Genomic DNA, 17,215 nt, shown 5'->3' on the forward strand with positions numbered 1-17,215 from the left:
TCTATTGAAAAGGTAAAGCGATTGGGAGAGACTGCATTTCATAAAGATTTACTCAGATGGAAAGTCTGAGGTCACAAGTGAAATAAGATTAATAAAGCTGGCAGAGTTACCAGTGGACTGCTAATGTTCAAATAAGATTTCTCTTCCGCAGCCAAACCTCAATGCTTGATTTACAATCCAGGGATCTTAACTTGATTCTAATATTTTTGGCGTCAGTGGAACAGAGGGAAAGAGCAATTTGGAAGCTTCTGGTGCCTGTGAGCTGAATTCCTATGTGAAGAAATGCGGATTTTTTTTTTTTTAAATTTTCTGTATTTTTTTTACCCTTTTCTTTTTAACAGTTATTTTTGATGCTTCACTGGTAATTCTATGAAGAGAAGAATGTTCTACTGTAAAACTCGGCTGCAACTTCCAGTTGGGTTTGTTGAGAACTGTTCTCCATTTAATACAAAGCAGGGCTCTTCTCCCTATCCACCCCAATCAAACTGAGCTGGGCAGCAGAACCAGAAAAAAAGTAAAAAAAAGCAACGCTTTAAAAATCTACAGATCTTTCAAGTAGATATACAAGCAAACACCATGAAATCCCCTCAAGTGATCAGACAAGAAACAAAAACAGTAAGCGAACTGATTACCAGAATTTCATCTGTGATGAAGCACCACCATATTTTCCATTTTTTCATTTGTTTAGTTACGATTTGCAAGAACCTCAGATCAGAAACACCATTCAGAGAACTTAAAATTTAATAAAAAGAGTGACTAACAAACTCTATATCCTTACGAGGCATGCTCAGACAATGTTATTCAGTGTTACAGAACTGGAATATTTTCCATCCTTTTTCTTTCAGAAGATATTACAGGGTTTTGGCATAAATCTGGCACCGTCTGCGTCATGTATTTTTGGTACTGTGCCATTTTATGGTGCATTTTGTGGCTGGATGTATTACATTCACCAGTAGTTATTTAAAATGGAGTCTGCTCAAGGAAATAGTAGTCATGTTTCTTTCAAAAGGCGATTTACTTCCTGCTGTATTTCCTGGTGATCGGCAAAGCAAACATGAAATTAAGATAAACCTAGACTTACACGCTAGCGTGCCAGTTAATTAGGCGGCAGGGAACACTGCGTGTATCTTATTGTACCTCGATAAACCCTGCTGATGCCTTTTCCAGCTCCTCCAGTATGTGCTGCTCTGGGACATCACCAGCACTAGCGTTTTCACTCTATTCTGTGTTATTTTCAGAATTGCTGTTTAACCCTACATCAACTATATCTTACAACTTTATCCTCTTATCATAATCTGCCATTTTCTCCAATAGGATATTCTACTATATGGGACTAGCGCTCACAACAGTATGTGCAGGACAAAGCATCCAAAAGTTTTGCAGATTACTCAGCCACCATCATATGGACCCATTTAAGCCAAACAAGAGATTAAAACTAAAGGAGGTGGTGGTAGAAGGCAAGAGGGAAGCAGGAGCCAAATCCACCCCTGGATTGGCCTCTCCTCCTATGAAAGGCCAGGACCCTTTCCATAAATCCACACATCTCTTTTACCACAGCATCGTGCAATGTGTCAGATGGCCAAAGCAATCCTATGCTGGGTGATGCCGGGAGCCACACACTGTAAGAGAACGAAGGTGCATCTGACTTGTAATTGAAGCACTGAGCTGACATTTAGGAGTTGTAGGTTCATTTCCTCTTCAGGCTTGGGTTCCCCAAGCATCCTTCAGCAGATAAGTCAGTAGCATTTAATCCTCACCAGAACAATGAAATAAGAGTAGGTCCTCTTTAAACCCACGCTTGTCTGGGCTCATGAACCTTTGTCTGAATGGTGCCAAACACAAAGAGCATCCGTGGCTCACTGCCACTGATGGCCACCCAGTCTCTACTAGTAGTAAAGCCTGCCCTGGTAGCAGCAGTGCAGCATCTTTGATCTGAGCTGTGAACTTTCAGGGCACTGCCTGGCCACACGTAGGGACACGGTATGCAGTAACACTGTGCTGACCTCACATGACATCTTCAAAATGCAACTTTGATAACTAAGAGAAATACAGCCATCTGCAATACACTCACTCATCATTCAGTTAAAACACATTTTCCAAGGGAATAAGTAACAAAATCTATGCCATTTACTGTTGCAATTTAGACTATCATGAGTGAAATTAATAGTCTCCTCAGAAGATGAAAGGAAAATTGTCTCTGGCAGTTGGTGCCTGCACAACTGCTAATGTACCAGAGCAGTTCCCAGTCGATACCGGATTTTGTTTTCCCTCAAGATACACTGATACGGAAAGCCAGGGCTTTCCTGAAGTAGGAGCTACATGAGCTTTCCTGCCACAGTGCTAAAAAGAAAAGACAGACACAAAAATTCAAAGAAAAGGAGGCTTATGAACTCCTGCCAGTGGAAGGGAAGCAATATGGTGCACTGAACCTCTACAGAAGCCAAAGGACCAAGGGAATACTGATGCAAGGCTTTCATGCCTTACATCTTAAGAAGTCCTCTCCAACTGAAGGATTGATTGCCTTCTGCAATACTCTCACAAGACCCCTGACACAGAAGTCTGCCTCTGCCACACGGCCTGCCTGAAATCTGCAGCTGTATGCTGTCCTCCTAATCCAAAAAAAGGGAGTGCAGGTGGAGACGGAGGGATGACCATGACCAGAGCTGCTCAAAAGTCAGAATGACTGGGTAGTCAGCTTGCTCTTCTGACGTTGCCAGCTGAAGTACAGTTTTGTCTAAGACTAGGTTGGAGGACACAGAGCTGCTTGCCTGACCTGAACAACTCATCATCTTGCAGCTTTCTTTGCATGTGGAAATTAGGGTCCAGAAAGCAGGGCGTGAATACAGAAGATGCCAGTTAACCTAAACCAAGATCCCGTGTGGCCAAAGCAATCAACAGGCGCTAAAGGCAGAGGAAAGCCCTGACTGTGCTAACAGTATCTACTGTGCAGGGAGCCCCCGCTCAGCAGTCCGCGGGCTGTAAGTCTACACCCTCCCTTTGCCTCTGCAGTAACTTCCCCACGCAGACAAGCCCTGCGGTGAACAGTATCTCTGCATTTACCAAGTAAAATATTAATACTAAAATGATTAAGTGATTTTCTTCCTATTGTGCAGGAAGAGCAGTGCAATATGTTTGAAACAAAGAAGCCCGGCTTTAACTGCAAATAAGAAAATAAACCCAAAGTAAATAACTTTCAGATAAGAACAGCAGAAGAGAGATGTTGATGGTGCAACAGACTGATAGCAGAACCTGGGGAGAGCCAAGGTGAGTAAGGAGAACTGTTTGGGATCTAATCAGCAAGACAAATGCAATCTTTGGAGCACAATGTTTATGCCAAGCTTTTAAGAAATTTGGGGCTTTTTTTTTTTTTTTAACACTCGAGTAAAAATGTTACTTACAGAATGTTATGTTTGAAATTATCTCTAATTTCGTTTCACGCTCTTGCTGTCTTGCATGTATTTTCTTTGAACATGATACCCATAACCCTGGCATATTTGTTACTTATAGAAATAAAATAAACAAAGGTAAAGGAATTTTCCAAAGGGAACAGCAGAAACAGCTTTTCAGATCAGCTGCTGTTTTCAAATATAACCAGAAAGGACATCAAAAGAGGAAAAAATCCCTTGTAGGCAACGCTTTATCTCGTATTTCCTACAGAAGTAGCAGACTCCCCAGATATTAAAGATATCCTTTATTTTAAAGGCAAACAAATTATTTTAAATGTAACCGAACTGTAAATATTTATTAGGCCTCTTTTCCATTTGGTTCTCTGAATATGAATACCCTCAAAGTAGAATTTCCTCTGAAATTTTCAGTTTCAAGACAGTGAACCTGACTAAAAATCAAATGTGACAACTGCCAAAAAATTTATGACTTTTCTTTAAAGCCTTCCACCCCTGCCTTCAACCACCAGTGCTTTGCCTAGTTTCAAACCACAGTGCTTGGGCCGGGCTGAAGATAAGACACCTTAAGAACAGGGAATGCCACTAGCCTTGGCCTGTCCACCTCGCGTCAGGCAAAGCTGACAGTGAGCCTGCTTTGGCTTAAGCTTAAATTTCTAAGAAGAAAAAGCCAGAGACCAGAAGAAGCGCAAAAGGAATCTCTCGGCCACGTTAGGAATGACTTTTTGACCAACAGCCAACCAACTTCAAACCAACCGATCTGACCATCGATGAAAAACTTAAGAAATAACAGGATTGTTTGCACGAAAAAAGTAACACCATGCATTTTGACTTACATTTCTTAGGTAGCTTATCAGCCAATGCAAATTGGTGTATAAAGCACCCCACATCTCCTCAGCTAGTCACCCTGTCCCAGCTTTATGGGCACTTCAACACTAAATAAAACTAGCCTTTCTTCATCTGTCCTATCCTGCAGGTACTAACGCTCACCTCGAAGTTGGATATCTTTTTTCCTGGATTGAGACACTATTGACATACTATTGCAGCAAATTAATAAAACCCTGCAATATTGTTCACATGCACAGAAAGCAGTCTGTGGTGTCTTATACTGTCACACCTTAAACACCAGGATGGACTGAAATACCTCTGTGGCTTGTTAGCTCTATGTCTAAGATCTCATAATCCAACACCAATGAGCGGCTGAAGGTCTGCAGCTGAACAAGGTACACAAGCACAGCCATGCTAATTGAGGGCCTTCACAGAAGGGATAAGACTCCTTTCATTGGGATTTGCACCACCAGGCTTTTCTCCACATTTGCTGATGGCTAAAAGACATACACGGTCAGTCAGTGGTGTTCAGCAGACATGTGGTCCTTCACTGAGCCATAGTAACTCAGCGGCATGTGTCTGAACCTTAGCTATTACCAGGGAATGCTTGTCATCAGCAGCACCTAATTTGGTCCTCAGGTCTCTTACCAGATACTGAAGTCGCTGGCGTTCAGTCTCTGGAGTGAATTCTGAAGACATTGGAATGACTTCGCCGTTTCGGATTATTATAGCCCTGTAATAGTAATAAAATATCATCAGTATGGAAAAAAAAAAAAAAAAGTAAAAAATACTCAGAAAACCACAGGGTACAGTCACACTCTTATTCTCTTCAGTCACAGCAAAATAAAGCCATTTCTTTTCTACTGAAGTTGTCAGCAGAACAGGATAGTAATTCCTGCCCTGCATCCTTTAGGCCGGATAACAAAGTATATTTGTATATGCCAAATTCATTTCAGAGCTCACAAAAACATCCAAGGAACAAAGGCAAGAGTTATTTCAGTTGATGTCTACCGGGTATCCTTATTAAGTGAAATGCAGACACCCAGAGGAGATGCTGCAGAATCACTGATTGTTGAACAACTCTTTGCAGGTTTTAATCCCAGTTGTGGCTGACACTGTCTAAACTACGGGCTTCAAATGACTCATGCAAGCACTTTCCAATTATTGATTGGTCATATGTCATGTCAGAACATTTCTTCTCCAACAGCAAATGGAAACGGCAAAGCAAATCCCGTTTAACACAAATTTAACTAGTTACCTGCCGAAAGACGACAGGTAATGGAACGACTATAGATCAGCCAGAAGATTTCACATACACTTCTGCAAACGGCAGGGAGGAAATTCTCTCAAACACCTGCCTGTTGCCTCTTAACAATCTGCTATGCTGCAGGCAAAATACGGTTCGACGCTTCCCTGGTGTAATGCCACTGGCTGAAACACAGTCACAAGAGGAAAGAATTCACCCGTTATTCCTACTGCATGCTGTGGTCATGTACTCACTCACGGAATTGCATTCTTTTATCTTTCCATTATTTATACAGCTTTATAAGTATAGCAACGCTTTGCACTTTCGAAGAGCTGAATGTATCGTCCCCAAGAGTTTAATGCCTGTTTTGAAGTTGTTTCTCAACTATCAGATTAATTCAGTGTTTGGATAGCAGCACACTGTACCAGCTCTCCTCTTGAATTTGCACAGAATTTTGCGTTGATAAAACAAGCCACTGTCACTTGGATTCCAGTTTGTATATGTAATGGTCTCCTTTCTGTGATCTTTTCATCCTGTTGTGCTATTTACGTGCTAGCTCTCTTCTTTTGGTAATCTGATCAACTTGCTGGCATTGCTTCTATGCCAGGTATTCTGAGGGCACTGCAATGCAACCAACAAATAGAGTAAGGCACACAAAGACTGAAAACTTAACCTCTAGATTCAAACCACGGGCATCTTGAGAAAACCAGCCTGGGTACAAACCAGCTTTGTAAAATTAGTGGCACTGGATAACTTTCCAAGCCTTCTGGATACGATATCGGACTAAAATTGTCTCCAAATGATCATCTGCTACTGCTAGCGTACAAAAGGAAGGAGCATTACCAAAGAGGAAAGGAACTGTTCACATTTCTGAGATTCACATGGCAAAACCAAGACAGGTACAGGATGGTGCTACAATGGGAGAGGTGGGAAAAGGCTGTAGTGGTGAGGGGGAAACAGCCCTGTTTTGATAGATAACAAATTTACAGCTCCTGCACTTCCAGCACTCCCTTGCAAATAATCCTATGTAAAAGTTAGACGTGGCAAGAGTGCAACCTACATGCTGAAGGCTCCCACTGGCCCTTCACTGCTACAATTAAAAACAATATTGTGTGCTTGAAACAAGACAGACTGGTGGTTGTAACTCATTAATTTCTTAAGAGAAATTTGTGCAGAATTTTTGATGGAATATTTTCCCCTTTATGGGATCTGAATACATTACAGGTTTACAAAAATGTTGGCCCAATTAAAAATGATAAAGGTTTGCTAAAAATTTTTCTTTTGGATTTCTGAGACAGTCATTTAAAAAAGAATTAAGAACTCTACCACCTCTTTTCTGCAACACCACCTTTGCTTTTATTTCTGCAATTCCTAAAGTATTCAGCTTTCAACCAGACTCATTTACTCAGAGACAGTGGACAGCTTTTATAACCTTTTCATCTGTAATTTGACTCACTTGAGCAGGCCTCCATTTAAGGGGACTGCGGTTTAGTACAGAGTAAGTACACTGGCAACGGTCTAGACCAGACTGATCAAAGGAGCTGATCAGACACTACCCGGACTTTACACACTAGTTTAAGGGAGTCATAAGGGATCTACTGATCCCGTGCTTGCCTGAAAGAGCTAGTATAGAAAACACACATCGATATAACTGCTAGCAAGTCAGGCTAATTTTTTAATTATCCTTTTCTTCCCCTTTAATCACCATTTCACAGGAAATCCATATTTTAAAGACCACTCAGACCAGTCTGGGGTTCATCTTTTTCTTTGTGCACACTGACATACTTCCTATATACGTTGATAGCTATCATTCTCACTTCTATGGGTAGAATTGGGCCCTGAGGGACTCACATCATATAAAAAGCAATTCAGAGGCGAGTGGGTCAACCTTTCATGGCTCAACTTATTTTCACTAGAAATTGCAGCCACCTGGGATGAAAAGCACAACCCAGCACAAAAAAAAACAAAACAACCCAATCTTTGGAGGGGGGAATTAAAGTAATGCTGTTGATACCTGATAAAACAGAGCCTCAGTTTTATGTTTTTCATTAATGTTTTCAGCAATTCGACTTCATTCAACTTGAAAGTTACAGCTGCTCATAAGAGTCTAATGATTTGATCCGAGGAATTAGACAGCTCTAGATATGAGTAATGGGAGGAACGCAGACGTACATATACAGGTCACTGGTCTGAATTCAACTCTGGTGGGCTCATTATCCTCTTACCGGTCTCTCTACCTTTCCGCACCAGCTGCTTAGTTGTTTCCTGACAGCAAAGGGTATTTCTGACGGCCCAAGTGACAAAAACGGACACATTTGTTGGCTGCCTCACTGGTGAGGCTGGGTGCGAAAGCCTGGCTCAGGATCTACCCTGCTCAGCGGGACTTTTCCCCCGTGATTGAAGAGGTGCCGAATCAGGCCCTAATTGGGTTTGGAGACTGAACTGCCCTTTCCGTGACCTCGCAGTGACAGAGCTGCCAAGCACCGAGGGAAGGCTTTTCCCACCAAGCAACCTCCAGAGCCCTGAATTCAATAGCCCTAAGTCAATAACTGCTCACGGGGAGGGAGCCTGGCGGACGCGGCAGCCACAACCAGCCCAGCCACTGCTTTTACAGACCCACTCTATACGGTCCTGCAGGACAATTAATTTTGACTTTACGCTTCCTAATGGACTAAGCAGCAACATGGCGCTACGTGAGCATTACTGCATCTGCCAGGCGTGAAAGATGCATGTTCTCAATGAAATAGTGCTCTGAAAGCATTTAGCTCCCTGTGCATTGTGGAAATATGAATGTATTATTTTATACCAGAATACAGCTGTCCTATTAAACTGTCAGGAACAGCTACACAGGAAAGCAAGAAGAACTCAAAGAGATGCTGTGCCTAGAGAGCATCTGATTCTGCCATGTTTAATAGTGACATTTTAATTTCAGCCACACTGGGGAAACACATTGTAGCAAAGCCACAGGGTGAGCCTGCCAAAGGCAGAGGGATGATTCACCTTTGCAGGGAACAAGTAGGTCAACACTAACCAAATATTCTCTAATGACAAGGTTGCTTCAGACCCGTACCGATCATTAATTTATATCACCAATGAAGTAGTAATTAAAAAACAATGGGTGTTGGGGCAGGATAGGAAATCAGGAGTCACAGATCAGCAGCCCCCTCGGTACATTGGCCCTCCACACTCTATGGCTCCGATGTCCTCTCCCATGCAGCATCATCCACAGCGAGCAAACAAACAGGAGAAACTGCTCCTAAGTCTTGAGGCCACGGAGGCCATTAAGTCACTCATTTGGATCCCTTCCAAAACCAAACTATAGATTTCCCTGAGTCCTCTCCCCTCTTTTGAACCCCGATACCTAACTCCCACACGAACGGCAGGACAGTACTTGCCCTTGTGCTGCATGACAAAGAAAGTACGTTCACTAATCCAGAGCTGGTAAATATTCACAGAAAACATGAATATATCGGGGAAAAAGTTCCCAAAACACAGCTAAAGTAGCCTAAAATGGAAGAAATAAAAATAAGATTTTGTATATCTCTTCTGGCCGCTTAACTGTGTGTTGTCTGATCCAGAGAAGCCATGCCCTGAACAACTAAATGCGGAGCAAGAGACGTGCCAGCACCTCGGTGCGTAAGGTGGGACAAGCAGTCACAGCAAATCCTGCAGTGGGCTGTGTCCACTCAGTCACACACAAATGAACAGAAACACCAGGAGCTTAAAAGGCTGCATGTAAATCCACAGAAAATACTATATTTATCTTTTGGATTGACATAACTGTGTAGTCCACGGTGATCAGCTAAATTCACACAGAACCTTAAGTATATGGTTATTTTCTACATTCAGATTCAGTACTTTAAAACTGTATTTGGTGCTTTAGTATATATCCCCTTTTAAAATATGTGGTGAATGAAGCAACAAAAGGGTAAAAATCTGCCACTGTGTTGTACTGCTGCTCTCACACTTAGGATGTAGCAACAACACCGGCTTAAGGAAAATATCAATATATCAATTGCTTTTGCATTTTTAATGTGGATAAAACAGCCACCTCTCCTTGAATCAAGCAGGGTTTGTTTTTTTTTTTCTTTTGTGGAGAACAATCAGCTGAGAATTGCACAGCATCCTTTCTGAGTTTCTTATGAGAAACAAACAGAGGGAAACTCATACATTTTAGAAGAAGCTATTGTTGGTTACTCTCATTTAATCATACAGAGAAAGAAACACTTTAGTGAACAAGGTCAAAAGTGTAATTTCACTGCTGTCATGGGTCTATTGGGATTCTGGTGTTCAAAACAAAGAGGCATCTCCTACTGTTAGGAGTATTCAGGGGACACCCTGATTCCATTACACACTTTTTCAGCCAAAAATGATTTGAAACGCAACATTAAACTGCACATTTCTACAACAGAGGATAAAAATCTGGTAAAGGTGACAAAGAGAAACTGTTCGGAAAACCCTTTTTGACAGCGTATATCAATTCCAAGCCACAGGGAGGATGTATCCATTTTGTCAAAAGGTGTTAAGCATTGTGGATTTGGCACAGATGAAGCAGAAGTGTCTGGCCTGTCTGAAGAGGTATTAGAAATGTGTCAATGGAAAAGAAAGAGGGATTAAATTGACAGAAAGAATAAGGCAGGGTTTTATTATATTCAAAGGGGAACCAAGCAGTAGATTTTAATTAGGTGTGTCACAAAATAGCTGAGGGAAAAAAAAAAAGTAAATCCTAGAACTATGGAATCAGTCTAGATGGGTACTTGTTTACTATGGTAACTAAATGCAGGTATTTAAAGAAGTCAGACAAGAGCAATGCTAATATCTGGTGAGCTTCAAACCAGTTTTGCTTATTTACCTCTTCTTAATTGCTAAGAAATGAAAGCAGAAGTGATCATAAAAAGATTCAAAAAATGTTTCTCTCCCCTCTAAATGAAGTACTGGAACTTACAGCCATTACAATTACTGATGACTTTTAATACATTCAGCCCCGGCACCCTGGTCTCACTTATTATGAACTGAATTACTCTCCCTTAGTCCCACGCAGACTCATTCCTCATTGTTTCTTTAGAAACCAGGTGAACAAACACCTCACTGCATTGACAATGATCACGGAACTATAGTGCAAAGCCTTTAATTATTTCCTTAGTGTTATGAATTAAGGCAGGCTGGGGATACTGAAACAAACCATTATATAACATTTAGCTGGCATTAAAACAGGTCCCAGCAATGACATATCCATCACCATAAAACTCAGAGGTGAAAGCAGCAACCCTCAGCAACACCAATGGAAAAAAAACCCTGGCTGCCTCCCACCTGTAATACCTGAGAGATGTTTCAGGAATCCCCCAACTCCTACTCGGAATCGCCACCAAGAAGAAAACAAGCAACAAACTGGGGAGGGAGGGTAGAGCCAATGAAAATTGCCTCTGTCGTCATTTTCCATCTACTGCCACTCAACAGTTCTGCCACCCTGGTTTCTTCACATTTTTCAGCGCAAACATCAGGCTATCCACAGAAATATTGTGACAGAATAGAAACACTGGATCATTTTTCTTTCAGCCGAACAAAAGCCAACGTTGAGAGTGAACGGGCTCTCCCTATGACAACGCAGCCTCATCGTGTGTGCCGTGGTTAAAGCAGGCTGTTTGGACACGTTCATTCTTTCATCACCTGGGGGAACTTCAGCTCCCTCACAAGCCAATAAAAGGTGCGAGAACTCGCCTTGGTGAAGTATTGCAGTCTGGGTTAATTTCCTACAGTAGTGAGCTTTGGCACGTCCTGCAGGAACAACGAAGAACCCTCCCAAACTTCTACTGAAGGCCTTTTGCAGGCTGCCAGCCACCCGGGCTGCTCTGAGGGTTAACATCTCAGCAGCACCACCACCAAGTACAGCCCTGCTCCAGGGTGTTCCCAGGTATTTCATTCAAGGGCCTTTTTTCATGTCCTCACACCAGCACCCAGCCAAGGTTGCTACACTTCTGTGGCAACAGGAGAACCTCCTCCTGCCTTTGAGAAGAACCAGGGAAAGAAATTCTGAAATCCAGTCCCTGCAAGAAGCCCTGAAAGTCGTCTTTCAGAGGCACCTACAAGCACATGAGCTGTTCCTGTGCACACACTTGTGGAGCTTTACCTTGTTACCAGTTACCAGACTCATTCATATGTACGTTTCTGATGCTTATTTAGTGATTCCTGTGGAGAAGGCCTCTGGTCAAAATGAGGCTGCTGATATACTCTAAAGCCACTATTCTGGTAGTCTGTTTTTACTAAATAAATTGTAATATTTTACAATAAAAGATCACAAATGGGCAAGTAGAAGCTGCTTCTCAAAGCAAAATAATATTCATAGATTTCCATGGAAGGGCGTACTTCCCATCTACACTAGCACCTGAGCCAGTCAGCGTCTTCCTTACTGCCACCAAAAACAATAAAAATCTGAATTTTTAGAACGGATCTCACATTCCATCCCACTTATTCAACTAACAACTTAGTAAGCAGCAGTTAAAGGTATTTTTTTTACTCCCGGAGGCCTCCTTCTGCCCAACGGTGAAAAGCACTTGGCCATCACCAACACTGTAACTAAATTACTTCCATTGTTTCTGTATCACTACTCACTCTACAGTTGTAAATTAAATATAATACTGAGCGTGCAGGTTGTCCACAGAGAGGACAGCTTGAAGAAGACACATTGCTTGGTCATTTTTGACCCCAGCAGCTGCATGCTTCTAGTTCTCAGTGCCTCCGGGCTGCAGCTCCATTCCCATGGGACACTCCCATGAATCCCCTGCTCTAGTTTAGGTCCTCAAGTGTATTGGTTGTTTGATGCAATCTAAGTACAGAGTTATTATTAGCAGTTGGCTTATTATTAGCAGTTGGCTTTATTAGCAGTGTTTCATTTTAGGGCTAATTATACATTTTTCTTGTACACCCACCCCATCACTAATGGGACAACACTGTATGCTTTTTTTTTGTTTGTTTAATCTTTCGCTATTGAACCATAGTCAAAGTGGTGACTTTATATGTTTACCCATATAATTCTAGTATTGTCTACTCTGGTTCCCATAGTATCAATCCAAAAGCCAACGAACTAAACTAAAATGCTCTGTAATTAATTGTGTGTACTTTCCTTTTGGTTTACATCTGAACCCATCGATATTTCAGAGAGGACTTCAGCTGGCAGCTAGGAAGCTATTACAAGCCAGTTGACAGAGAGTTTATAGCAACACTGCTGGCACACGAAATCTGCCTGCCATTGGTTCCAGCATCCTTAGGTTGGAGATTTGTGGGCCTCACAGGATTAATTTTGCCCACGATGATTTCAGTGTATTCTTCATTTGGACATAGCTAAGTCCAGGGTTGCACTGATGATACACCACCGCGTTTCTGTATCGTGGCTGAACAACATGCCACCAATTACTCAGGCTGTGCCAGGGAAATGAACAAAGAATTGCAGTCGCATCTCTGTGGCCAGCTCTGAGCCTCGGGACTGGCATCTACGGAATCAAAGTCTTTTTCCCTGCTGTCCAGGATATCACATTCATCTCCAGGACGGGTTACTATGGCAACTAAACCTGGGCTTAGTGGATGAAGGCATCACTGTGCAAGTCAGTGTTTATTTTGCCAGTAATATGGCTGGGATATGGCTGACCACGTAAGATGGAAGAAGCACAGTTTTTTCCACCCCCCCCTGCTCTTCACAGTCTTACCACTGAGGAAGTCAAAATGACTTTTAGCACCTAAAGCATCACATCTACTTTGATCTCAGCTTTTCTGCTTAATTCAGCTGTAGGATATTGCAACAAGCTGGACCAAGAAGTAAAAGCAGACTGAAAGTCACACTCTCGGCTCACACTGCATCAGTGAATTTTTACCCAAACTCTGTTTCATTCACCCATGCAGAAGTGACAAGAGAAGCCCTCGCTAAAAGCCCCGGGAGCACGGCTCAGCTGCTGCTGAGGCCTGAACGGCCTGGGCTGCCTGGCAAGCTCACCGAATTCAGGGGATGAGAAAAGCTTTCCAACACAGTAAGGACCGCAGCAGACTTGAGACATTCACCAAGCAGGCCTGGGGTGCTCCTCCCTTAGTACAGGTGGGAGCTACAGGTCCAAGGCACCCAGCCTGCCCGGCGTGCCTTGGCCCTGGCCCTGTAACACTGGAATGAAGAACCTGAGCGTCTCTCTGCGGTCAGTTACAACGGCAGAGATTAAAAAGATGGTTTTGAGCTTAATGCACTGCACTGGGAGATCTGGATCCTGGTATATTCGTTTATACCATGAGTTGTCTCTATTAGATGTCACAGGCTCTTTACGCACCAGTAAAGTACTGGTAAAGGAGTGATTAAAATTACATCTCGGCACCTTTTGCTGATCTTGCCTCAGACAATACGAGCTCTACAAGCTACATATGCAACATACATGCAAAGACATTGTTACAGTGGGAATGTTTCCTTGATCAGTGCTTATATTCAGCAATAAAGCATGCAGCAGGGGAATTTTTAGTTGCAGTAGCAGCAACCAACTTTTTTTTTCTGGCTCGATCAGTTTGGGTTTTGTTGGTTTTTGTTTCTTCTGCCCTCCCAAACTCTGAAAACCTATGAGAATTAAAGTTAATAGTTTCTAGGAGTGATGAATTCTAATACCAATGAACTATGAATAGCCAAAATTCCTCTCCTTCCTCATAATCTGAAACATAAGGACTTCATGGGTAGATGATGTCTGTGTCATTAAGACCAAAGACTGAATGTACCACTTATCGAAAATGTTTACAATGGCTTCAACACCTGCTAGATTGTCATAGACATTGCTAAGGCATACGGTCTCCCAGGAAAAACAAGAGTTTGGAGAAGAGGCAGGACATTTGTTTTGTCTTCAAAAGCCTATGAACATTTACTGCCAAATAAATCATTTCTGCCAAATCAGTGCTGGATACAACATACCAGTACCCTGGAACCTGTCATCCACTGGATCACTAGAAAATGCTCTCCCCCATCACTGCACTTTGAGTGCAATGACTTATTTCTGATCCAACACCTCTTCTCCACACCTCAGTTAAAGTGTTTCCTGAAGTGCCTCCAAAACCTTTACCCCGCACAAAATCCTGCAATATCTGAGGTTGCTGCTATTCCTACGGATCCCTGTGCTCTTGCTTCTCCCTGGAAGGAGGCCAGGCAGGAGACGGGGAGCAGAAGTGCCTTCTGCAGGCCCGTAAGTCAGGCTTCTAAGGAAGAGAAGCAGGGGAAACAGAGACATGGGACTTGGCTGCATCTCCCGAGTGTGACTAAAATGCCATGCTCTTTTCCAACATTTTTGGCTAGGCAGCATCAGTCTTCTCCACCTACCAAACTGCAGTCAGTGAAGGAGAATGTATGTAGGAGAGACTCACTTTGTCTTGAATTCAGTCTCTCCTCACTACACAGGCTCCTGAGCAGACCAGGCTTTGGTTATCTGTTGCCCTGAAACGATTAAGCATTTATTATTTCAAGTGATTCCGTCAAAGAATTAATAATAATCTAAAAAGGGGATGTACACATAGCTTGCCCAAAATGCAGTCTGTAAGTGTTGCTCTCACCTCTTGGGAGGCATCTTTTGAGGATTTGGAGGAATTAGAACTTGAGAGGAAGAAGAGGAGCCCTGCGTGTGGTTCAGAGATTTGCAGCTCTGTTTGTCCTATCTTTAGGAGGAGATAGGAATAAGAACGCTTTTCCAAATGCTGCAGACTGGAGAAGCTCAGTAACTGAGTTAGTCTTTCCTCTAGAGACCACTAAGTACTAAGTACAAAGCAAAGTTGTTGTTGTTTATGCAGACACAGATGTAAGGAGACAGAGGACTCAGGCAGAGGAAAACAGGGAAAATATACAGCATTTAGATTAGAAGATGGGTAGTTAAGAAAATCAGTAAATTAAAGTCTGTTAAAAATAGTGTAAACCAAAGACTAAAGTAAACTAGCTCTACAATAATAATATACTAGAACACTTTTTGGTTTCCATCTTTACACAGTGTTAAAGCTTCTTGCAAAAGTCACCCTGCTGGATTGCCTTGAGGAAGAGGTCAGATACCATGGAACCACAAAAATGGGTCAGAATCATCAATTCTGACTTCTCAGAAATTCTATTTAAGCTACAGTGCCAGTCGGCAGATACGTGGCTGTTTCCATGCCTCCCTCATTTACTTCATAAAAACAGTGTAATCCCCCAAATTTGACTTCCTACAATGAGAACTATGCATGAGGGAAGCAGTTGACAATCACCACGACACAGAAGAGGAGGAAGTATAAATGTAGTGAGGTTCAACACAAGCAGCAAATTCAGAGAGAATTGCATCAGTAAACAAAGTAGAATTCAATTTTCAATTCACTATTTCATTACACTGGGAGAAGTCAGTGTTATAAACACACTCTCCCACATCTGGGCACCTGAAGCACCCATGAAGTTGCTTAATCTGCACTCAGACCAAAGCGCTACAAAAACGTTCACTGAATGAGCTCCTATCATTTAACACCACCAAATGCCTTAGCATGAATTCTACGCTTGCAAAAAAGGAGGAGAAAAATCTATTCTGTACATGAGGATATATGTTCAAGCAGAGGGTGAATATGGCCTGAAAACATAAGCACAGGGGAACAAAAGCAAGGAAGCAAAAAGATGATGAAAAAAGCTGATGAAGCAAAGCAAAAAAATCCAGTGACCCTGCAAATCTGTGAAGCCTCTGAAACATCAGGCTCTTTGCTTTGATCCCATCTTCTGCCAATAAATCAAAAAAGCCCAAGAACCCATTTGCAGATTTAGCGAGTGTTTCAGGGCCTATGAAAAAGTCAAATCCACTTGTGGTGTTCTGCTTCTGGTATAATAAAAGCACAGCTACCCCACACGGCTCCAAGCACAGCACAAAATGGCAGTGCCGGCAGTGCCCACAGTCTCCGAGCAGCTCCTTAGCCAGACAACATGACATTCAGAACGCTCGTGCCAAAGACAGTTAATGTGATTGTATCGCCTTACAGTCACTGTAGTGATACTGGGCAAATGTTATGTTGCATGAGGCTATCCAATAATTGGGCAGTAATCAGTAAAAACATTAAGTCCCTGTTTTACTACTGCTTCATCACTAGCTATAAAACAACATCCTAATAAAGAGCATAAACCTAGAAAGAACTGAGATTAACAAGGCGTGTTATGGCAGTTGAGAAGTAAAAGTCACTTTAGCAATATAAAATTGAACAATACTGTTTAAAAGAATGACCAGAGAAGATTTACGATTCCTTATTAAAAAAAAAAAAAAAGCAGCTATTCAGAGGGCCTGGCATAGTTACCGTAGTGTATATGTCAAACTGGTAAGCAAAGCACAGTGCATCAATGCTCACCAGAAAAAGCACTATATATTGGACAGCTGACTATAGCACTATGAGTTCCTAATTAGATAACCTTGCACGGACAATCCTAACCACTGAAAGGAAGAAAAACCGAGAGAGAAACATTAGAAAAAGTTCTGGCCAATATTAAGACATGAATTTTGACTGTAGAAGTAGGTATATTTATGGCAGAGTCAAGAATGATCAGACAAGCCATTACAGAATGAAAGTGGCTCCCTCCAAGTTGTTTTTATAAGGCTGTGAATATATCACCTCATTTTTAGTAGGGTTCGGGTATCGTGTGCAGTTAACGTATAATTATTACCGAACTGTGATTGCATCGTTAGCAGAAGTTTAATTATATCATTGACATTAGTGATGCCATAACATCAAGCTCAATAAT

At 42.1% G+C, this 17,215-nt stretch overlaps 1 protein-coding gene across 1 annotated transcript in view; it reads right to left on the bottom strand.

Moving 5' to 3' along the window:
* The window catches only part of PPM1H (protein phosphatase, Mg2+/Mn2+ dependent 1H), a gene marked incomplete at its 5' end in the record, with an annotated part of 138,456 nt that overhangs the window by 31,749 nt on the left and 89,492 nt on the right, over positions 1-17,215 (bottom strand). Inside the window, one exon of the mRNA XM_082479664.1 lies at positions 4,878-4,962. Within this exon, the coding sequence (XP_082335790.1) occupies positions 4,878-4,962 (85 nt within the window). The remainder of the gene's footprint in view (positions 1-4,877; positions 4,963-17,215) is intronic.

Source organism: Vanellus vanellus, assembly GCF_965231255.1.
Source record: "Vanellus vanellus genome assembly, chromosome: 1".
Taxonomy (NCBI): Eukaryota; Metazoa; Chordata; class Aves; order Charadriiformes; family Charadriidae; genus Vanellus; species Vanellus vanellus.